We start from the raw sequence: 24,671 nt of genomic DNA, 5'->3' as shown, positions 1-24,671 counted from the left end.
GAATCTCCTACAGAGTTAACCTTGCCAACTCCTTTCTTTTCAAACTGAAGACTTCTAAAGAAGTTCTAAGCTCTTCCCCAAATTGTACTAGCCAAGAAGAGAGGAAAGAAGGGATGCAGGTATTTGGGAGATTTGGCTTGCCTGGGTAATCACTTTGGTGGATTTAGGGCAGCCAGCTTTAACTGATTAAAAATTTTATAAGTAGTCACTCTTTCTGAAATTTTCAGGGCAGAAGCTGTGGTGATTTTTTCTCCTTTGTGCACATAAACGGGGTCAGTCTCAGTTCTTTATCCTCTGCCCTGAGGGGCCTCCTTCAGCCAGCACTTCTCTCCCTTTTGAGTAACTTCCACTGACTCAGTTGCTTACTGAACTTTAAAGAACTTCCTTACCAGGCTGAAAGTAGGGGAAAGGTCTTCATTTTAGTGATTATGGTATGCAGGGTTCTCTAAAGTGCAGGTCCCTGCCAGGTCTGAGGGTGATACTGGTCTGAGAGTGGACTTGATCCTAGTCTGCTCTTTTGTATGCTCTTTGACTTCTCCCTATCCTGCTATCTGAATCCTCCTAGATCCTAAATCAATTTTCCAAAATTTGTGTATTTTTTTCATTTGTAAGATTATACTGGTGAACCTTGGACCACCTATGTCTGAAGTAGGCTCTAAATGAAAATGCTTTTTTCCTAAAGGTTTTCAATAAAAATTTTAGGTAGTAATGATTAATTTTCCTGTGCCTCCTCTCCCTCAAATGAACACCAAAACTGGAAAAAGGCAAACTGTATACAGACTTATTGCCAATTTGAATACTAGCTTAAAAGTTATGTTGTATTTCTCTCCTGACAGCTGTGAAAGTTGTGTGGATTTACTCTTTGTGAGAGGAGCTGGAAACTGTCCTGAGTGTGGCACTCCACTTCGAAAGAGCAACTTCAGGGTACAGCTCTTTGAAGATCCTACTGTTGACAAGGAAGTTGAGATTCGGAAAAAAGTGCTAAAGATGTAAGTGTTAATGCTTGAATAATTCAGTTCACAAAGATTTTGACAGTTATTTCTATAATTGATGTAATTATTTACTTGTAGAAATGTGGACAGTTTGGCGAGTAAGTATAAATTGATGTATGGATTTGTTCAATGTTAAAAATTTATTAAGTTCTTTGAGAACTCAATAATATTATTTAACCTTTGTTAGAGAAGAGTAAATCTTTTTTATTGAAAAATAGTTATTTTTTATTTTTAGCTGCTCTGTGTGGCTTGCAAAATCTCAGTTCTTGACCAGGGAATGAACCTGGGCCACAGCAGTGAAAGCCTAGAATCCTAACTACTAGGCCACCAGAGAACTCCCAAAGAGTAAACCTTCTGAATTCATGGCTTCACAATTTATTTGCTTTATTTATTCTTTAATGTACTTAGTAAATACATATTGAGAACCTACTCTGTACAAACAGTGTTATGCATATTAGGCCTTAAGTACGAAATGGCTTCCCAGGTGGTGTAGCGGTAAAGAATCTGCCTGCCAGTACAGGAGACATAAGAGACTTGGATTCCATCCCTGGGTTGGGAAGATCCCCAGGAAACTCACTCCAGTATTCTTGCCTGCAAAGTCCCAGGGACAGAGGAGCCTGGCAGGCTACAGTCCATGGAGTTGCAAGGAGTCGGACATGATTGAGTGACTGAGCGTGCGTGCGTGCGCACACACACACACGTATGAAATGAGTGTAATAGCTACATACCTTGCTCTTGTAATGCTTACAGTATAGTAGCTTGGATAGCATTAAAATAGGCAAACAAAACAAATACGTGATTATAAATTGGGAAAAATGCTGTGAAGTTAGGGACTAAATATTGTTGTGAGTTAGTGATGTTAGATAAGACCCGAGGAGGTAACATCTGTTATTGAAAGCTATTAGAGAAAATTAGGGTTAGCTACAATTTGACTGTGTGGATCACAATAAACTGTGGAAAATTCTGAAAGAGATGGGAATACCAGACCACCTGACCTGCCTCTTGAGAAATCTGTATGCAGGTCAGGAAGCAACAGTTAGAACTGGACATGGAACAACAGACTGGTTCCAAATAGGAAAAGGAGTACGTCAAGGCTGTATATTGTCACCCTGCTTATTTAACTTCTATGCAGAGTACATCATGAGAAACGCTGGACTGGAAGAAACACAAGCTGGAATCAAGATTGCCGGGAGAAATATCAATAACCTCAGATATGCAGATGCCACCACCCTTATGGCAGAAAGTGAAGAGCAACTAAAAAGCCTCTTGATGAAAGTGCAGGTGGAGACTGAAAAAGTTGGCTTAAAGCTCAACATTCAGGAAATGAAGATCATGGCATCCGGTCCCATCACTTCATGGGAAATCGATGAGGAAACAGTGGAAACAGTGTCAGACTTTATTTTTGGGGGCTCCAAAATCACTGCAGATGGTGACTGTAGCCATGAAACGAAAAGACGCTTACTCCTTGGAAGGAAAGTTATGTCCAACCTAGATAGCATATTGAAAAGCAGAGAGATTACTTTGCCAACAAAAGTTTGTCTAGTCAAGGCTATGGTTTTTCCAGTGGTCATGTATGGATGTGAGAGTTGGACTGTGAAGAAGGCTGAGCGCCAAAGAATTGACACTTTTGAACTGTGGTGTTGGAGAAGACTCTTGAGAGTCCCTTGGACTGCAAGGAGATCCAACCAGTCCATTCTGAAGGAGATCAGCCCTGGGATTTCTTTGGAAGGAATGATGCTAAAGCTGAAACTCCAGTACTTTGGCCACCTCACGTGAAGAGTTGACTCATTGGAAAAGTTGACTCTGATGCTGGGAGGGATTGGGGGCAGGAGGAGAAGGGGACGACAGAGGATGAGATGGCTGGATGCATCACTGACTCGATGGACATAAGTCTGAGTGAACTCCGGGAGTTGGTGATGGACAGGGAGGCCTGGCGTGCTGCGATTCATGGGGTCGCAAAGAGTCGGACACAACTGAGTTACTGAACTGAACTGAACAATTTATTTTGATACATCTCTCTGTGTGTATATGGGTACATAAATATTTCTAGTGTTCTTTTTCTCTTATTTAACTTTTTACTTTTTGTTAATAGTTTTGAATTTTATCTCTCCTTTTGCTGTAAGCCACCTTATTACTTTTTAGGTTATGGTTAGAATTAGTATGTATCTAGGTGGTCTACATTTCAACTTTGTTCACCGGTTTTTTAGCAGCATCTTTCTGGGTACTTTATCAATAATCCAAGTTGCTCTTTTATTTTTTGGATTACTTCTTAGAGATAGTCTCTCTTAGATTCTTTTTGTTTTTTTGTTTATTTTAAATTTATTTATTTATAACTGGAGGATAGTTGCTTTATCATGTTGTGTTGGTTTCTGCCATATATCAACGTAAATCAGCCATAGGTAGGTTCTCTTAGATTCTTATCTTTTATCATTAAGCCCTTTGATTTTCTAATTTTTCACAGGCACATTACATTATTTATACATTTTTTCCTTTCTTTTTTGCCATGTGAGATCTTAGTTCCTCAGCCAGGGATCAGATCTGTGCCTCCTGTATTGCAAGTGCAGAGTCTTAACTCTTGGGCCACCAGAAAAGTTTCACATTGTTTATAACTTGTCTTTATCTAGCATTCTTTAGATTATAATGGTCATGAAAAATAGAAAGGTGTCCTCTTTCTGGAAATTAGTGAATCTATTTATTAGAAGTAAACAATATAAAAAACCAAATATTCCAATGATAGACCTGTTTAAGCTCATCTCCCATTTCTTCAGTGTTCTAATTTCTTTATTTTTCCCTTGTCTTAGGATTTTACATATTGCACCATTCTCTTCACTCTACTCCTTCTCTGTAGTCAAAAGAATTTAAAAGCAACATTCTTGGTCTAGTTACAAACCTGGTGTCAAGAAAACTGTTTTACACCATAAGCAGTTCTTTTTTATTTATCATGTATGAATTAGGTAAGAACAAACCAGTTAGATGATATTAAAAGCAAGTGATATGTAATATGTTCATTTTTTTCTTCTTAAAGATACAATAAAAGGGAAGAAGACTTTCCTAGTCTAAGAGAATATAATGATTTCCTGGAAGAAGTGGAAGAAATTGGTATGTATTTAATGCTTGTACTTTGGTATGCTAGCCTGTATGCTTTTATCTTTTAGATGCCTAAGAGAATATTTCATATAAAAGTCTCTGACAAATTTTGTTGTGGTAGTTGATGTTTACCTAATTACTTTCCATTGTACCTAAAAGACATACTTAAGTAATAAACATTTTGTCTTAGGAAAAATATGATGAATAGAGGTACTACTCCTTTATAGCTGGAAAGAAAGGTATATATATGTGTATATATTTTCTGTATGTTGATGATGTATTAGAGTAAATGAGAACAATACTCAGTTTTAAAAAATAGAATTTCCATTATCTGTATCCATGGTGATTAAAGCCATAAGTTGTTTATTCACCATTTATGATTCTGTGCATGCACTAATTTGAAAATACTATGAAATAGTTGAATGTTGAAGTGACATTCTGTTATTCAGTGTTACTGTAGAATCAGAAGGTAGAGTAATCTTGGTGCTTATTCTTTCTCTTGTGATTAGTCTAAACGAAGCTTTCATCAAAAGAAAGCATTGTTTCTGTTTTTTTTATTTAAAAATTTATTTATTTTTAATTGAAGGATAATTGTTTTACAGTATTGTGTTGGTTTCTGCCATACATCAACATGCATCAGCCATAAGTATACATATGTCCCTCCTGTTTCTGTTTTCTTAAATAAGATTTTAGAGATGCTACAAAGTCTGAAATTGCTAAAACATCAGTTAAACTTGCCATAATTATTCAGGGCATCAGAGGGCAAACACACTGAAACCATACTCACAGAAAACTAGTCAATCTAATCACACTAGGACCACAGCCTTGTCTAGCTCAATGGAACTAAGCCATGCCCGTGGGGCAACCCAAGACGGGCGGGTCATGGTAGAGAGATTCGACAGAATGTTGTCCATTGGAGAAGGGAATGGCAAACCACTTCAGTATTCTTGCCTTGAGAACCCCATGAACAGTATGAAAAGGTAAAATGATAGGATACTGAAAGAGAAACTCCCCAGGGCAGTAGGTCCCCAATATTCTACTGGAAATCAGTGGAGAAATAACTCCAGAAAGAATGATGGGATGGAGCCAAAGCAAAAACAATACCCAGCTGTGGATGTGAGTGGTGATAGAAGCAAGGTCCAATGCTGTAAAGAGCAATATTGCATAGGAGCCTGGAATGTCAGGTCCATGAATCAAGGGAAATTGGAAGTGGTCAAACAAGAGATGGCAAGAGTGAATGTCAACATTCTAGGAATCAGCGAACTGAAATGGACTGGAATGGGTGAATTTAACTCAGATAACCATTATATCTACTACTGCGGGCAGGAATCCCTCAGAATAAATGGAGTGGCCATCAGGGTCAACAAAAGAGTCTGAAATGCAGTACTTGGATGCAATCTCAAAAATGACAGAATGATCTCTGTTTGTTTCCAAGGCAAACCATTCAATATCACAGTAATCCAAGTCTATGCCCCAACCAGTAACGCTGAAGAAGCTCAAGTTGAACGGTTCTGTGAAGACCTACAAGACCTTTTAGAGCTAACACCCAAAAAAGATGTCCTTTTCATTATAGGGAACTGGAATGCAAAAGTAGGAAGTCAAGAAACACCTGGAGTAACAGGCAAATTTGGCCTTGGAATACGGAATGAAGCAGGGCAAAGACTAATAGAGTTTTGCCAAGAAAATGCACTGGTCATAACAAACACCCTCTTCCAACAACACAAGAGAAGACTCTACACATGGACATCACCAGATGGTCAACACTGAAATCAGATTGATTATATTCTTTGCAGCCAAAGGTGGAGAAGCTCTATACAGTCAGCAAAAACAAGACCAGGAGCTGACTGTGGCTCAGACCATGAACTCCTTATTGCCAAATTCAGACTTAAATTGAAGAAAGTAGGGAAAGCCACTAGACCATTCAGGTATGACCTAAATCAAATCCCTTATGATTATACAGTGGAAGTGAGAAATAGATTTAAGGGCCTAGATCTGATAAATAGAGTGCCTGATGAACTATGGAATGAGGTTCGTGACATTGTACAGGAGACAGGGATCAAGACCATTCCCATAGAAAAGAAATGCAAAAAAGCAAAATGGCTGTCTGGGGAGGCCTTACAAATAGCTGTGAAAAGAAAAGCGAAAAGCAAAGGAGAAAAGGAAAGATATAAACATCTGAATGCAGAGTTCCAAAGAATAGCAAGAAGAGATAAGAAAGCCGCCTTCAGTGATCAATGCAAAGAAATAGAGGAAAACAACAGAATGGGAAAGACTAGGGATCTCTTCAAGAAAATCAGAGATACCAAGGAACATTTCATGCAAAGATGGGCTTGATAAAGGACAGAAATGGTATGGACCTAACAGAAGCAGAAGATATTAAGAAGAGATGGCAAGAATACACAGAAGAACTGTACAAAAAAGATCTTCACGACCCAGATAATCACGATGGTGTGATCACTGACCTAGAGCCAGACATCCTGGAATGTGAAGTCAAGTGGGCCTTAGAAAGCATTACTACGAACAAAGCTAGTGGAGGTGATGGAATTCCAGTTGAGCTATTCCAAATCCTGAAAGATGATGCTATGAAAGTGCTGCACTCAATATGCCAGCAAATTTGGAAAACTCAGCAGTGGCCACAGGACTGGAAAAGGTCAGTTTTCATTCCAATCCCAAAGAAAGGCAATGCCAAAGAATGCTCAAACTACTGCACAATTGCACTCATCTCACACACTAGTAAAGTAATGCTCAAAATTCTCCAAGCCAGGCTTCAGCAATAGGTGAACCGTGAACTTCCTGATGTTCAAGCTGGTTTTAGAAAAGGCAGAGGAACCAGAGATCAAGTTGCCAACATCTGCTGGATCATGAAAAAAGCAAGAGAGTTCCAGAAAAACATCTATTTCTGCTTTATTGACTATGCCAAAGCCTTTGACTGTGTGGATCACAATAAACTGTGGAAAATTCTGAAAGAGATGGGAATACCAGAACACCTGATCTGCCTCTAGAGAAATCTGTATGCAGGTCAGGAAGCAACAGGTAGAACTGGACATGGAACAACAGACTGGTTCCAAATAGGAAAAGGAGTACGTCAAGGCTGTATATTGTCACCCTGTTTATTTAATTTATATGCAGAGTACATCATGAGAAACGCTGGACTGGAAGAAACACAAGCTGGAATCAAGATTGCCGGGAGAAATATCAATAACCTCAGATATGCAGATGACACCACCCTTATGGCAGAAAGTGAAGAGGAACTCAAAAGCCTCTTGATGAAAGTGAAAGTGGAGAGTGAAAAAGTTGGCTTAAAGCTCAACATTCAGAAAATGAAGATCATGGCATCCGGTCCCACCACTTCATGGGAAATAGATGGGGAAACAGTGTCAGACTTTATTTTTTTATTTTATTTTATTTTATTTATTTATTTTTTTTTTCAGACTTTATTTTTTTGGGCTCCAAAATCACTGCAGATGGTGACTGCAGCCATGAAATTGAAAGACGCTTACTCCTTGGAAGGAAAGTTATAACCAACCTAGACAGCATATTAAAAAGCAGAGACATTACTTTGCCAACAAAGGTCCGTCTAGTCAAGGCTATGGTTTTTCCTGTGGTCATGTATGGATGTGAGAGTTGGACTGTGAAGAAGGCTGAGTGCCGAAGAATTGACACTTTTGAACTGTGGTGTTGGAGAAGACTCTTGAGAGTCCCTTGGACTGCAAGGAGATCCAACCAGTCCATTCTGAAGGAAATCAGCCCTGGGTGTTCTTTGGAAGGAATGATGCTAAAGCTGAAACTCCAGTACTTTGGCCACCTCATGGGAAGAGTTGATTCATTGGAAAAGACTCTGATGCTGGGAGGGATTGGGGGCAGGAGGAGAAGGGGACGACAGAAGACGAGATGGCTGGATGGTGTCACTGAGTTGATGGACATGAGTCTCAGTGAACTCTCGGAGTTGGTGATGGACAGGGAGGCCTGGCGTGCTGTGATTCATGGGGTCGCAAAGAGTCGGACACGATTGAGCGACTGATCTGGTCTGAATCTAGGTTTGGAAATAATACAGAAGTTATAGACTATGAAAATTAGAACAAGCCCAAGAGAATTAAATAATTATCTTTTTTTTTCTTTTCTCAAACCTGAGAGCCAAGCTATACTCATGTTATTTCTTAAAATAGAATTATAATAAAACTTATTATTCTGTAAAATATTTATATTGTACATTTTTTAGACAATTCAAATTTCTGAGGAATAGAGTATTCTAATTCTTTTTATTTCTTTATTAACTGAGAAAAACTCAAAACCTTTTATTTCGACAGTTGTTGAAACTTTTCTAAAATAGCTGTTTATTTATTATATCATAGCGAGTAGCACATACAGAACACAATTTAGCCTTTTTTCTGATATCTTTTAGTGCCTTGGAACCATTGCTTTTTTATTCTAATTGTATTCATTGTACTTTGTATGTAATAGCAACCCTGAATGGCTATAGATTTTAGCTGAAAAGATGATAATTTGGGGAGTGCTAAGGTAAAGCAGAAAAGTTAGGATATAGACTGAGAAGATGAACTGAAAACAAATTTGCAAAAATGGGCAAGTGTGCAGGTATGTATAAATCTGGCTATACTTAGATATTTGGTTTTGGACAGGCAGTTGGACAACAAGCAGTAAGACATACAGCTTACATTTATTCTAAAGGTAATGTGACTAGTCAAAAGTCTAGTCAGGCAATGAAGGGAGAGCAGATTACAGGTGTCACAGAGCAAGTTGAATACATGGTCACAAATCCAAGCAGTCAGGTAAGATAAATAAAATAAATTGATAGACCAAGAAGGAGGGGAAGGTGGAATCTTGATTCTGGAACAAGATTTTGGTTGAGCCATGATTTTGAAACTACATTTTTGGTTTTTTTTTGCTGTCACATTATTTAATTTGGAGATATGAACCACCTGAGGGCCTGTAGGTAAAATCATGGCCAGAAGTGGGAGGTAGGAGTGACAGGTAAGAACAAGTCTGAATATTAGGGCTTACAATACTGTCATTTTTTTCTTTATTAGATAAGGAAACTAGCCCAGAACATTTAATTTGAAAGTGATTCTGCTAATATGTATATTCATGAAGGACTAACTTTAGTTGCAGTATGTTGACACTCTCTTAACCAAATTCTGCTTAGTTGGCTTATTGGAGTAACTGATATTTCCCAGTCCCTCTATAACATGAATTGACTGATGATTGAAGCACAATCAATGCATAATGTATCCTGTCCATTAGAAGATGTCTTTAAGTATACTTCTGTACTTCTCTCACCAGTTCAGTTATATATAAAGTTGATTGCATAGGTTATCAAACCTTCTTATGCCGGTTATACTTTTTAATTGTAATTAATTTAAGTAGTTTGTAAGACTGGAAAAATTATAGAACTTTAGAAGGATTCTATTTCTGAAGTCCTTGGTCCACTTGAAAAAAATGGGAACTGAACAATATAGATAACACTTACGGTTTATACAAGAAGGAAGCAGAATTCCCATTAAAAACTGTACCTTAACTGTATGTTATTACATTAGAGAGTGACTGTACACTTAGTGCATATGCTTTAAGTTAAAGTGTTCAAGGAGTGTGTATATATGTTTCACCTCTTTGGCAGACTTTTAAAAGTAATCCACTACTGATCCTGATCATGTTGGACAAAGAGCAACTAGTTCTTTTGCATTTGAAAATATTGATGAAGTTTGGGACCTGGCCTCATGGATTCATAGTTTATTTTCTGAACTTCAGGTCAATTCAGCAAATATTGTTCTCTGTGAATTATTTACTTGCTGAGAATGTGTGACCTTTGTGTTCAATAGGTTCATATTCTAAAGGGGAAGATAATTATGAAATTATAATTTAATGTGAAGGTATATGGGCATTTATTTATAAAGTATTTCAGGAATATAGATAGCAAAACAATTCAGCATTAGAAAGTAGAGGTAAAGTTTGAACCACAGAACACACAATCTTAAAAGATGAATAGTTTACCAGGTAGAAAGGGGATGGAAGAAAGTTTGTAGCAAAGACAAAGTCACAGAAATACATGTTGAGCATGTTGGATAATGTAGCAAGTGTTAATCTGTTATAGGGAGATAGAACCAGGGGAGTGACTAACAGACTGGACCTGGGTTAATGAAGGCTTTGTAAGCTAGACTGTAAGGGTTAAGATTTTATTGCGTGGCTAGTAGAGAGGCAGCAGAATATTGTGGTGAAAGTGAAAACTGAAAGTGAAAGTCACATGCACAACTCACTCATCTCACATGCTAGTAATGCTTAAAATTCTGCAAGTCAGGCTTCAACAGTACATGAACCATGAACTTCCAAATGTTCAAGCTGCTTTTAGAAAAGGCAGAGGAACCAGAGATCAAATTTCCAACACCCATTGGATCATCGAAAAAGCAAGAGTTCCAGAAAATCATCTACTTTTGCTTTATTGACAATACAAAGCCTTTAACTGTGTGGATCATAACAAACTGTGGAAAATTCTGAAAGAGATGGGAATATCACACCACCTGACCTGCCTCTTGAGAAATCTGTATGCAGGTTAGGAAGCAACAGTTAGAACTGGAGATGGAACAACAGACTAGTTCCAAATAGGAAAACGAGTATGTCAAGGCTATATATTGTCAAGCTGCTTGTTTAACTTATATGCAGAGTACATCATGAGAAATGCTGGGGTGCATGAAGCAGAGGCTGGAATCAAGATTGCCAGGAGAAATATCAATAACCTCAGATATGCAGATGATAGCACCCTTATGGCAGAAAGCCTAGAACTACAGAGCCTCTTGATAAAAGTGAAAGAGGAGAGTGAAAACGTTGGCTTAGAGCTCAGTATTCAGAAAACTAAGATCATGGCATCTGGTCCCTGATATCACCTCATGGGAAATAGATGGGGAAACAGTGGAAACAGTGACAGACTTTATTTTTTTGGGATCCAAAATCACTGCAGATGGTGACTGCAGCCATGAAATTAAAAAGACACTTGCTCCTTGGCAGTAAACGTATGACGGACCTAGACAGCATATTAAAAAGCAGAGACATTGCTTTGCTAACAAAGGTGCGTCTAGTCAAAGCTGTGGTTTTTGCAGTAGTCACCAATGGATGTCAGAGATGAACTATAAAGAAAGCTGAGCGCCGAAGGATTGATGGCTTTGAACTGTGGTGTTGGAGAAGACTCTTGCACTTCTTGGACTTGAGGATCCCTTGGACTGCAAGGAATTCCAACAAGTCCATCATAAAGGAGATCATTCCAGAGTTTTCAAAGGAAGGTCTGATGCTGAAGCTGAATCTCCAGTACTTTGGCCACCTGATGTGAAGAACACGCTCATTGGAAAAGACCCTGATGCTGGGAAAGATTGAAGGCGGGAGGAGAAGGGGACAACAAAGAATGAGATGATTGGATGGCTTCACCGCCACAGTGGACATGAGTTTGAGTAAACTCTGGGAGTTGGTGATGGACAGGGAGGCCTGGCGTGCTGCAGTCCATGGGGTCGCAAAGAGTTGGACGTGACTGAGCAACTGAACTGAACTGAACTTACCGTCTGAGCCACCAGGGAAGAACAAACTAGAATAGGTAGTAACTAAGAGAGATAGTTAAAAGGGATGTTTTAGAGCTAGAGTATTTGAGTGAATAATTTCATGTAAGAAATTATTCTTACATGCAGTGGCCATAGGACTGGAAAAGGTCAGTTTTAATTTCGATCCCAAAGAAAGGCAATGCCAAAGAATGTTCAGACAACCGCACAGTTGCACTCATCTCACACGCTAGCAAAGGAATGCTCAAAATTCTCCAAGTCAGGCTTCAACAGTACGTGAACTGTGAACTTCTAGATGTTCAAGCTGCTTTTAGAAAAGGCAGAGGAACCAGAGATCAAATTGCCAACATCTGTTCGATCATCGAAAAAGCAAAAGAGTTCCAGAAAAACATCTGCTTCTGCTTTATTGACTATGCCAAAGCCTTTGACTGTGTGGATCACAATAAACTGTGGAAAATTCTGAAAGAGATGGGAATACCAGACCACCTGATCTGCCTCTTGAGAAATCTGTATGCAGGTCAGGAAGCAACAGTTAGAACTGGACATGGAACAACAGACTGGTTCCAAACAGAAAAAGGAGTACGTCAAGGCTGTATATTGTCACCCTGCTTATTTAACTTATATGCAGAGTACATCATGAGAAACGCTGGGCTGGAAGAAACACAAGCTGGAATCAAGATTGCCGGGAGAAATATCAATAACCTCAGATATGCAGATGACACCAGCCTTATGGCAGAAAGTGAAGAGGAACTCAAAAGCCTCTTGATGAAAATGAAAGTGGAGAGTGAAAAAGTTGGCTTAAAGCTCAACATTCAGAAAACGAAGATCATGGCATCTGGTCCCATCACTTCATGGGAAATAGATGGGGAAACAGTGGAAACAGTGTCAGACTTTATTTTTTGGGGATCCAAAATCACTGCAGATGGTGAATGCAGCCATGAAATTGAAAGACGCTTACTCCTTGGAAGGAAAGTTATGACCAACCTAGATAGCATATTGAAAAGCAGAGACATTACTTTGCCAACAAAGGTCCGTCTAGTCAAGGCTATGGTTTTTCCTGTGGTTATGTATGATTGTGAGAGTTGGACTGTGAAGAAGGCTGAGCGCCGAAGAATTGATGCTTTTGAACTGTGGTGTTGGAGAAGACTCTTGAGAGTCCCTTGGACTGCAAGGAGATCCAACTAGTCCATTCTGAAGGAGATCAGCCCTGGGATTTCTTTGGAAGGAATGATGCTAAAGCTGAAACTCCAGTACTTTGGCCACCTCATGCGAAGAGTTGACTCATTGGAAAAGACTCTGATGCTGGGAGGGATTGAGGGCAGCAGGAGAAGGGGACAACAGAGGATGAGATGGCTGGATGGCATCACTGACTCGATGGACGTGAATCTGAGTGAACTCCGGGAGTTGGTGATGGACAGGGAGGCCTGGCGTGCTGTGATTCATGGGGTCGCAAAGAGTCGGACACAACTGAGCTACTGAACTCAACTGAATTGAACTTCATATGAGAAGTGAGTTAAGAAAGTGTAGGCTAGGATGAATTGCAGTATTCTTACCTTGAGCAGTTGTATGGTATTAATCTAGAAAATAAAAATGGGAGAAGTGGCATTATTTTTTACTGTTTTGTTGGGTAGAGAGTATGGAAATGAGGAAAAGACCAGTTTCTGCCCTTTTAAGTTTTGTTAGGTTGTGACTCACACCACTTCCTTAAGTGTCATTGTTCTGATTGTTACGGTATAAATAAAAGTTTTTTTTTTTAGACTTCCTTTTAAAATCTTGTTTCAGTAGCTGTTTATTTTGTGTCTTATTTCGTTCTTTTAAAGATGATTAGTTAGATGTTTGTGATATCTGTATTTGCTATCTCTGTGTTAATCAAAAGCATGGTTTTCACAACTCTTGAGATAGGTATTTTAATCTATTTTGCATTTGGAGAGGAGGCACAGAGGGTTTAACTGTTGTTCTGGAGATCACATTGCTAATATATAATGTAGCCAGACTGAACATAGGTTTTCCTAACTTACAGAGCCCATCAAAGTACTTCGTAGTCTCAGAGATTAGTTAATAGTCTGAGTCTAGAATATGGAGTGCTGTTTAGTATAGAAGAGTTGGAGAAGACAAAAATCTATATATTGGTGCTATAATTTTGAAGGCTCTTAAAGAAGTTTGGTAGGAAGGAAGATAGGAAGGTGCTGTTGAGGTTAGAATGAAAAGAATAAAGTTGGTAGGATGGCTAAGGAGTCAGTGTTTGAGGATTTATAAATTAGGGATCAGTCACTGTTATAGAAATTCATTATGAACCCTTTGAATATGATGAATATAAAAAGTTTAGAGCACTGTAATTTTGAGTAGTGGCATAAAAAATTACAATAGAAGGGGGCACATAGGAAGATGGACTTTCTTATAGCTTTGACAATGGGCCCTTTTCTGTGGTTATGACAATCTAAACATAAAAATTCTTGTTCCTTTTGGCCTCAGGGATTATCTCAAAGTTTTGTCCTTAGTTTCATAATAAACATATTATTCTTTTGGTTTAGGGTATTTTTGTTTTAAAAGGGTGAGAATGTCCTAAGGGCTTTAATTATGAATTCTGGATGTCAAAAAGACTGCAGAATTGCACTTAAATAACATTAAATCTTTCAGAAAATACAGTAGGTTTTTTGTTGGCTTTTAATACTTGACTAAAGACAGGTCAACATCTGAGCTAAGCCAGTAACCAGGATAGATAAAAGACCAAATAATTGTTATAGAAAATTCTTTTCTTTCTTCTAAGCTCTTATACCCATCTGCTTCATTGTATTATGAATGAGACTCGCCTCATCTGATGTTTTCAAAATTGTAATCCACTTTTAGTGTTTTTCTCGCTCTGTTTTTTAAAGGAAGAGATTTGTATTACTTATGATTATGGTTTGCATCTATTATATTGTTATTACCTTTGCTTTCTAAATTAAAAAAATGAAATAAACAAATTGGTTATTTGCGTTTCATTAAAATTCATAAAATTTTTAATAAGCATAAAATAGAAATTATCTATAACAGATCAGTTTCACTTATAATTTAACTTTACTGTTTCTAATTTCTGTTTAATGAGAAGTTTTATTTAGCACATTGTCTAGCTTTGTGATAAACTGTAACTTTTTTTTAATTGCTCTAAACATTTTAATAAAGTTCAACATAGGATATCAATTTGATTAACTTTACTTGTCAGTAGATTCATACCATAAGAAACAAAGATTATTTTTTCCCTATAGTTTCTCATTTGCTTACTTTGCCTTTCTAAATAATTCAATTTTGTAATTATAAAGGTCATTTAAATTCAATCTGTGTTTATAAAGATAATTATAAATATTAGCATTTTGATTTCTTTGTTATTTTAGTGTTTTGGAGATATGATTGATATGCAATATTATATTAGTTTCAGGTGTATAGCTTAGTGATTCCATATTTTTATATATGATGAAGTGATCATTGCAATAAGACCATTTACCATCCATTACTATAGAAAGTAATTACAGTATTATTGACTATACCCAGTCCAGTACTGTTGCCTGGAAAACCCCATGGATGGAGGAGCATGGTAGGCTATAGTCCATGGGGTCGCAAAGAGTCGGACACGACTGAGCAACTTCACTTCACTGACTGTGTTCCCTATGTACACGACATCCCTGTGATGTATAACTTATTTTAAACTGAAGTTTGTACTTCTTTATCCACTTTACCTGTTTCGTCTATCCCTCCCATACCCGTATTGGTTTATTTTTTTTCTCTTGTAATAATTCAGCAAGAATTTCTCGAGCTCTTACCAGATGTTTCTTTTTTTAATAGACTTTATTTTTTAGAGCAGTTTTAGATTCACAGAAAAATTAAATGAAACGTGCAGAGAGTTCCCTTATACCCCTTGTACCTCACATACACACAGACTCCCCCACTATCTGCATACCTACCTGAATGACAAATCTGTTATAATCAATGAACCTACATTAATATTGTCATCTCCCAAGGTCCATAGTTTACATTAAGGTTTACTCTTGATGTTGTACGTTTTCTGGGTTTGGATATATATAATGGCATGTATCCTCCATTATAGTATTGTACAGAATAGCTTTAGTACCCTGAAACTCCTCTGTGTTCTGCTTATTTGTCCCTTCTTCCCCTCAGTCCTTGGCAACCACTGATCTTTTTACTGTCTCTGTAGTTTTGCTTTTTTTAGAGTATCTGTTGAAATCATACAGTGTGTAGCCTTATCAGTTGCCTTAGTAATACACATTTAAGTTTCCTCTCTGTCTTTTTTATGGTTTGATGTGCTGTGCTCAGTTGTGTCTGACTCTCTGTGACCCCATGGACTATAGCTCGCCAGGTTCCTCTGTCCATGTGATTTTCCAGGCAAAAACACTGGAGTGGATTGCCATTCCTCCTCCAGGGATCTTCCTGACCCAGAGATTGAACCTGCATCTCTGGCATCTCCTGCATTGGCAGGCAGATTCTTTACCACTGCATCGCCTGGGCTAACCCTTTGATAGCTTATATTTGGTGCTTAATAATATCTCATTGTCTGGATATACTCTAGTTTATTTATCTACTCAGACTACTGAAGGACATCTTGGTTTTTTCAGCAATGATGAATAAAGCTGCTGTAAACATTCATAAGCAGGATTTTGTGTGGACATGGTTTTTAACTCCTTTGGATAAATACCAAGGAGTGCAGTTGCAGGAGTGCAGGATTGTATGATAAGAGTATGTTTCATTTTGTAAGAAACTCTCAAATTGCTTTCCAAAGTGCTATGCCATTTTGCATTCCCACTGCAGTGTATGAGTGTTCCTGTTGCTCCACATCCTTGCCAGCATTTGATGTCATCATGTAGGAGCATGGATTAAAGCAGATTATTTAGGGTAGATCAAACCTGCTTATAGGTCAAGCTAGAGGAAGCAGTTGTAAGTAATTGGAGAAGGAATCTAAGGGCTAATAATAGAAGCATAAAGATTAGAGAAATCCAAGGGAGATCTGAATTGAATTACGGAATAGGAGAGACAGTGATGAGGACCCTTATTTAGATGAGCTTATATTAACACTGAAAGGGGTATGGCTGTGGGCGGTACTTTAAAATATGAGTTTATATTCATATAAGTTAAAAACATTTTTTGTCCAGAGAGTTATAATAACCTTTAAATTTACGTATGTAAACTTAAAAGGGAGTTCAGTTCAGTTCAGTCACTCAGTCGTGTTTGACTCTTTGCGACCCCATGAATTGGAGCACGCCAGGCCTCCCTGTCCATCACCAACTCCCGGAGTTCACTCAAACTCACGTCCATTGAGTTGGTGATGCCATCCAGCCATCTCAATCCAGCCATCTCATCCTCTGTCTTCCCCTTCTCCTCCTGCCCCTAATCCTTCCCAGCATCAGAGTCTTTTCCAGTGAGTCAACTCTTCGCATGAGGTGGCCAAAGTACTGGAGTTTCAGCTTTAGCATCATTCCTTCCAAAGAAATCCCAGGGCTGATCTCCTTCAGAATGGACTAGTTGGATCTCCTTGCAGTCCAAGGGACTCTCAAGAGTCTTCTCCCAACACCACAGTTCAAAAGCATCAATTCTTCGGCGCTCAGCTTTCTTCACAGTCCAACTCTCACATCCATACATGACCACAGGAAAAACCATAGCCTTGACTAGACGGACCTTTGTTGACCAAGTAATGTCTCTGCTTTTGAATATGCTATCTAGGTTGGTCATAACTTTCCTTCCAAGGGGTAAGAGTCTTTTAAATTCATGGCTTCAATCAACATCTGCAGTGATTTTGGAGCCCCCCAAAATAAAGTCTGCCACTGTTTCCACTGTTTCCCCATCTATTTCCCATGAAGTGATGGGACCAGATGCCATGATCTTAGTTTTCTGAATGTTGAGCTTTAAGCCAACTTTTTCACTCTCCTCTTTCACTTAGAGGCCTTTTAGTTCCTCTTCACTTTCTGCCATAAGGGTGGTGTCATCTGCATATCTGAGGTTATTGATACTTCTCCCGGCAATCTTGATTCCAGCTTGTGTTTCTTCCAGTCCAGCGTTTCTCATGATGTACTCTGCATATAAGTTAAATAAGCAGGGTGACAATATACAGCCTTGACGTACTCCTTTTTCTGTTTGGAACCAGTCTGTTGTTCCATGTCCAGTTCTACCTGTTGCTTCCTGACCTGCATACAGATTTCTCAAGAGGCAGGTCAGGTGGTCTGGTATTCCCATCTCTTTCAGAATTTTCCACAGTTTATTGTGATCTACACAGTCAAAGGCTTTGGCATAGTCAATAAAGCAGAAATAGATGTTTTTCTGCAACTCTCTTGCTTTTTCCATGATCCAGAAGGGAGTTAGGCATTTATAATTAAAATCACTTTGGATTAGAATTATAAAAAGATAGTTCTAACTTACTGAAAGTTTATCTCCTTTCTGAACATGTTTCAGTGGCTTCTCTTACTCAGCTATTTCAGTCTTCAGTTTTGGAGCCAGATTATCCTTTACCTTCCCTGTTAGGTTTCAACTCATATATTTCATACTTTTCCAGATCTAGACTATATGGGAAATGATTCAGTCTTAGGTCCAGCTATGTTGAAGATTAGAATAAAACCTGTTTTTGTTGGATAATATTTTTTATTCCTTTGGATAATTTTTCTGTTTCTGGAGCTTAGATTCTTTTCAGTATTGATTCTGACTAGTGTAGTAGATTTAAGACTTACTTTTTTTTAAATAAAAAATTTAAGCAATCTTTTTTATACTTTTAAAGTTAAAATGGGCAATATAAAATTCATATCCAGTGTGACTATGGCAAGCACACATATTAGATTTTTTGAGGTTATTTAGATCTGTAGGTAGTCTGTGTGATAGTCTGACAGTCTTTCCTTATATTTGGTTCATAAAATCATAGTTGCTGAACTAGAACTAGTTTCTATAAAGTAGGTGGTCAGTAAAAAGACACAAATGGAGCCGTAAGGAATGACAACCTGATGAATTAAGAAATCATTGTGATGAATATTTGGTTTTTATTATCTTTGCAAGATGTATGTTATTTCATGTCACTGTTTCTTTTCTCATGCAGTTTTCAATCTGACCAACAATGTGGATTTGGACAATACCAAAAAGAAAATGGAGATATACCAAAAGGAAAACAAAGATGTCATTCAGAAAAATAAGTTAAAGCTGGTTGGTGCCAAGTATTTTCTTCTTCTTTTGTATTAGAAACTAATGCTTCCACATGATCCTTTAAAAAGCTTTTTCTAAACCTAGTCATATTTACAAAGAATTTAGGTGTAATTAAGTCCAGAAATACTAGTATATTTATATATGCATATAGGTATGAGGTGCATATTACTATAGCAAAAACAGTTTTGATGGCATTATTAAAATATATTCTATAAAGGAAAAATAATTGTATGCATGCAGAGATTTAATTATCTAACTTACACAGTTTAGCTGTCATTTCTTCAGTATAGCTAGGGTTTCTAGTTTTGGGGAAAGCAGAGGTAATTGTTTTTAAGGTGCTCTTCCAGGAATTTGTAATCATTGGTAAAAATGATATAGATATGTTTGGATTACATAGCTTGAATGTTTGGATTACGTAGCTTGTATTTTTGTCTTGTACTTAGATTTACTTGTTATAGTCTTCAAGTGTTTCATTAAGGCACTTCTTTCCTACAATAAAACTCTTGAGGAATTGACATTCTATTCTGTTCATATCCAGCCTGGCTTCCTTAGAAAGGTGTCTCATTTCCGAGAGCATCAGTATGCCATAAAAATTACTCACTTTCCCCAGTAGCCTTCTCTGGGTACATCAGAAGATACATGCATAATAGGTATGCCCGGGTGACTTGTTGCATTAACTGTGTTTAACTTAATAAGGTTGTTCTTTCAAGTGAGTGCTTTTTTCATTTATAGTTTTAAGCTACCAAATCATATTGAGAGTTTAAATGAACGAATGATCTAATTTTAGGCTGGTTATATTATTTTAAAGTAGGGAATTTCTAATTAATGAAAACCTTATAATGATAAGTTATTGAATACAATTGACCCTTGAACAACACAGGTTTGAACTGTGTAGGTCCACTTAACACCTGGTTTATTTTCAATAGTGAATACTACTCTACCACATGTTGAGATTGAATCCTTGGTTGCAGAACCTCAGACACAGAGGGAACCACTGATAAGGAGTGCAGACTAAACTATACGTGAATTTTCAACTGTGCCAAGGACCAGCATCCGTAATACCTCATGTTGTATAATGATCAACTTGTACTTTGTTTAATGCATGTTACAGTGACTGCATTTATTCTTCCTGTTAGCGTTTAGCACCTGAATCTCTTATAACTAAGTGTTTTGGTCAATAATTCATTATCATTTATTAATGGATCATTCTATGATGAGCATTTTATTAGTGATATGTAGCTATTTGGTGTTGGCATAAATACAGACGTAGGACCATTTTTTAAGATGGTGCAAGTTCATGTATATCAGTAACTACAGTGTCTTTGGGTAGAGCCCAGTTCTGTAGTGGCCCAAGGAATGTGGACTATATGAATGATGTATTTACTATCCTGAGGTAGCAACTTGCCTTTAATGTCTTTGCGAATGTTAAAGTCTCACTGTTCCAAAAACATCAGAATTGTATCAAAAAAGGGGAAAAAGCTCAATCTCTTGTATAGTTAGGCACATAAGATGACTCATTTCTGACAGAGAAACTATTACTGAGTTTACTGTGGAAGCTGAAGCTGCAACACTTTGGCCAACTGCTATAAAGAGCTGACTCATTGGAAAAGACCTTGGTGCTGGAAAAGATTGAGGGCAGAAGGAGAAGCAGGTGACAAAGGATGAGGTGGTTGCATGTCATCATCTACTCAATGGATATGAGTTTGAGCAAACTGTGGGAGATCATGAAGGACAGGGAAGCCTGGCATGCTGCAGACCATGGAGTCACAAAGAGTCAGACATGACTTAGTGACTGAACAACAGCAGCAGCAGCAGCAGCTACAACAAAAACAACATACATTTCAAAATGATCACCATTATAAGTCAAGTTACCATTATGATTGTATGGTTACCATCATGATACAAAGATACTGTATTCTTGTTGACTATATTCTCCCACACTGTGCATTTCGTACCTGTGACTTGTTTATTTTGTAAATGGAAGTTCACACTTAATCTTTCTCACCTATTTCTTTCATTCCCTATCCCCTTTCCCCCCAGAAACCTTCTGTTTGTTCTCTGTATCTATGACTGTTTTGTTATTTTTGGTTACTTGTTTTGTTTTTTCGATTCCAAATGTAAATGAAATCATACAGTATTTGTCTTTCTTTGACTTTTTAAATTTTAGCATAGTACCATCTAGGTCAATCCAAATGACAAGATTTCATTCTTTTTTTTTAATGGCTGAGTAATATTTGATTTAATATGTTACATCTTTTTTATCCATTCTTCTGTTGATGGGTACTCAAGGTGCTTCTGTTATCTTGGCTTATTTAAATAATGCAGAAATGAATGTTGAGGTGCATATATCTTTTCAAATTAGTGTTTTGCTTTCCTTTGGATAAGAACTCAGAATTGCTTGATTGTATTGTAGTTGTATTTCTGATTTTTTGAGGAACCTTCTTATTTCCATAGTACCTGCACCAGTTTACATTCCTAGGGTCCCCTTTTCTCCACATCCTTTCCAACATTTGTTATTTGTTTTCTTTTTGCTGATGACCATTCTGACAGATGTGAGGTGATATTATGGTATTCATTTGCATTTCCCTGATGATTAGTGATATTAAGCATTTTTTCCTATGCCTTTAGGCCATCTGTATGTCCTCTGGAAAAATGTCTATTCAGGTTCTTTGCCCATTTTTTAATCAGGTTATTTGTTTTTTTGATGTTGAGTTCTATGAATTCTTTGTATATTTTGGACATTAACCTCTTACCAGATTTATTCTTTGCTACCCATGCTACCCATTTGACATGGGTAGATGTCAAAGAGCATATTACCCATGTTGTCTTGTAAGAGTTTTATGGTTTCAGGTCTTACACTTAAGTCTTAAATAATCCCTTTTGAGTTTATTTTTGTTGATGGTGTGAGAAAGTAGTCCTGTTTAATTCTTTCACGTGCAGCTGTCTAGTTTTTCCAACACCATTTACTGAAGAGGCTGTCTTTTTTCTTGTTGTATGTTCTTGCTCCCTTTGTCATGGATTAATTGCCCGTATAAGTGGGTTTACTTCTGGGCTCTCTGTTCTATTCCACATTGATCTGTGTGTCTGTTTTTGTACTAGTACTTTGTTTTCTTGAAGACTGTGTCTTCGTATTGTAGTTTGAAATCAGGTAGTATGATACTTTGAACTTTGTTGTTCTTTTTCAAGATTGTTTTGACTATTCGAGGTCTTTTATGTTGCCATACACACAAAATTATTTGTTCTAGTCCTGTGAAAAATGTGGTTGATATTTTGATAGGGATTGCACTGAATTTGTAGATTGTGTTGGGGTAGTATGGCCATTTTAAAACTGTTAATTCTTCATGAGCACAGTAGATCTTTCCATATGTTTGTGTTGTCTTCATTTTCTTTTGTCAGTGTCTTACAGTTTTCTCTTTATAGGTCTTTTACTTCCTTAGATTACTTCCCAGGTATTTTATTCTTTTTGATGCAGGTGTAAATGAGATTCTTTTCTCTTTCTGATAGTTTGTTGTTAGTGTATAGAAATGCAGCAGATTTTTATAGATTAATTTTGTATACTGCAAGTTTACTGAATTCATCGGTGAGTTCTAATAGGTTTTTTGTTGGCATGTTTAGAATTTTGTATATATAGTATCATGCAATCTTCAAACATTGACAGTTTTTCTTCTTCCTTTCCAATTGGAATTCTTTTTCTTTTTTTTTTTTGTTTGATTGCTGTGGCTAAGACTTCCAATACAATACTTCCAATACTTTATTTTTTAATAAAAATGGCAAGAGTGAGCATCCTTGTCTTGTTCCTGATCTTAGAGGAAATGCTTTCAGCTTTTCACTGTTGAGCATAATATTAGTTATGGGCTTGTCATATTTGGCCTTTATTGTTTTATGTTCATTCTGTGCCTACTTTGTTTAGAGTTTTATCATAAACGAATGTTGAATTTGATCAAAATCCCTTTTTATATCTACTGAGATGACAATATGCTTTTTATTTTTCAATTTATAAATGTGGTGTGTCACATTGATTGATTTGTGGGTATTGAACCATCCTTACATTCTTGGGTATAAATCTCACATGATTATGGTATATGATCCTTTTAATGTATTTTTGAATTTGGTTTTGCTAATATTTTGTTGAAGAGTTTTGCATCTATGTTCATCATAACTAATCTTTTTCATCTTCACTCACCTACCTATTTCTCCTATTATGTACTTTATCTAAGTGTTCAAGCCATATCTGGATAGTCTTCATATACTGTTTTTTAAAAAACTTTATTAGAAATTGAAGCATAATTGTTTTACAGTGTGCTGGTTTCTGCTGTATAATAATGAGTCATAATTGGATAGAGTGTATATGTCAATGCTACTTTCTCAATTTGTTCTACTAAATATATGATAATTGTTTTTCTCTTTCTGACTTACTTCACTCTGTATTGTAGGCTCTAGCTTTATCCACCTCATTAGAACTGACTCAAATTTGTTGCTTTTTATGGCTGAGTAATATTCCATTGTATATATATACCACATTTTCTTTATCCTTTCATCTGTTGATGCACATTTGGCTTGCTTCCAAGTCCTGACTATTATAAATAGTGCTGTCACAAACATTGTGGGTATATGTGTCTTTTTGAATTGTGATTTTCTCAGGTTATATGCCCAGTAGTGGAATTGCTGGGTCATACGGTAGTTTTATTCTTAGTTTGTTAAGGAATTTCCATACTGTTCTCCATAGTGGCTGTATCAATTTACATTTCCACTAACAGTGCAGTAGGGTTCTCTTTTTTCCACATCTTCAGTATTTATTGTTTGTAGTTTTTTGATGATGGCCATTGTGATTGGTGTGGCTTCCCTGGTAGCTCAGTTAGTAAAGAGTCTGCCTGCAATGTGGGAGACTTGGGTTCAATCTCTGGATTGGGAAGATTCCCCTGGAGAAGGAAATGGCTACCCACTCCAGTATTCTTGCCTGGAGAATGCTATGGACAGAGAAGCCTGGTGGGCTACAGTTCATGGGGTCACAAAGAGTTGGACACGACTGAGTGCCTTAACACTTTCACTTTCATTCTGATTGGCTTGAGATGATACCTCATTGTAGTTCTCATTTGTATTTCTCCAATAATGAATGATGTTGAGCATCTTTTCACGGGTTTATTGGCCATCTATATGTCTTCTTTAGGGAATCATATACTGTTGGTAGTCTTTCCTGGCAACCCACTCCAGTGTTCTTGCCTGGAGAATCCCAGGGATGGCGGAGCCTGGTGGGCTGCCGTCTGTGGGGTCACACAGAGTCAGACACGACTAAAGTGACTTAGCAGTAACAGCAGTCTTTCCTTATGGTCTTTCAAACCTAGTTCCTCCTCTAATTTTATTATCGTTACTTTACATAGTATTCATTATTTCTTACTTGAGTTGGAATATTCCTCTGAGTATTCCTGTCTTTAATCTTGAACCCCAGTGATCTGTATTCGTCACTGCTTCTAGTCATCTTTCTAAATTCTGCACCCCTTAGTATGGTATGGTCAATTCTCCATTATCTGCCTTCTGCTGGCCTCTCCAGCTTTTATCAAGAGCTTTCCCCAACTTCATACTTAATTTCTTGGTCATACCAAGCATTCCAGCTTGATTTGTGTCTTTTTACCTTTGTTTTCTGTGCCTAAATGGCTCTTCTACTCTGCAGTGGGGTTAAATATCTACTGTTAGAAACCTGCTCAGCCTTCATGAGCTGAGCTTACCTAGGGCTGTTAAAACAAATTACCCAAAACTGGGTGATTTAAAACAATGAAATTTGTCTCCTACAGGAACAGGCTTCTTGTAAGCTAGAAGTCTGAAGTCAAGGTGTCATCAGGGTCGTGGTCTCTCTGAAAGCTCTAGGGAGAAA

At 37.4% G+C, this 24,671-nt stretch overlaps 1 protein-coding gene across 2 annotated transcripts in view; it reads left to right on the top strand.

Annotated features, from left to right (window-relative positions):
* MNAT1 (MNAT1 component of CDK activating kinase) overlaps positions 1-24,671 on the top strand; it is a 210,409-nt gene that overhangs the window by 54,382 nt on the left and 131,356 nt on the right. For both annotated transcript variants that reach the window (XR_011465630.1, XM_005890687.2), the window contains exons 2-4: positions 837-989; positions 4,018-4,091; positions 18,699-18,802. Coding sequence is in view for 1 of the 2 variants with exons in the window: in XM_005890687.2 (XP_005890749.1) it covers positions 837-989; positions 4,018-4,091; positions 18,699-18,802 (331 nt within the window). In the remaining variant the exon portion in view is untranslated. The remainder of the gene's footprint in view (positions 1-836; positions 990-4,017; positions 4,092-18,698; positions 18,803-24,671) is intronic.

This window comes from Bos mutus, chromosome 10, assembly GCF_027580195.1.
Source record: "Bos mutus isolate GX-2022 chromosome 10, NWIPB_WYAK_1.1, whole genome shotgun sequence".
NCBI lineage: Eukaryota > Metazoa > Chordata > Mammalia > Artiodactyla > Bovidae > Bos > Bos mutus.
Note: the sequence above shows the minus strand (reverse complement) of the source record. Positions and strands in the feature narration are given on the sequence as shown.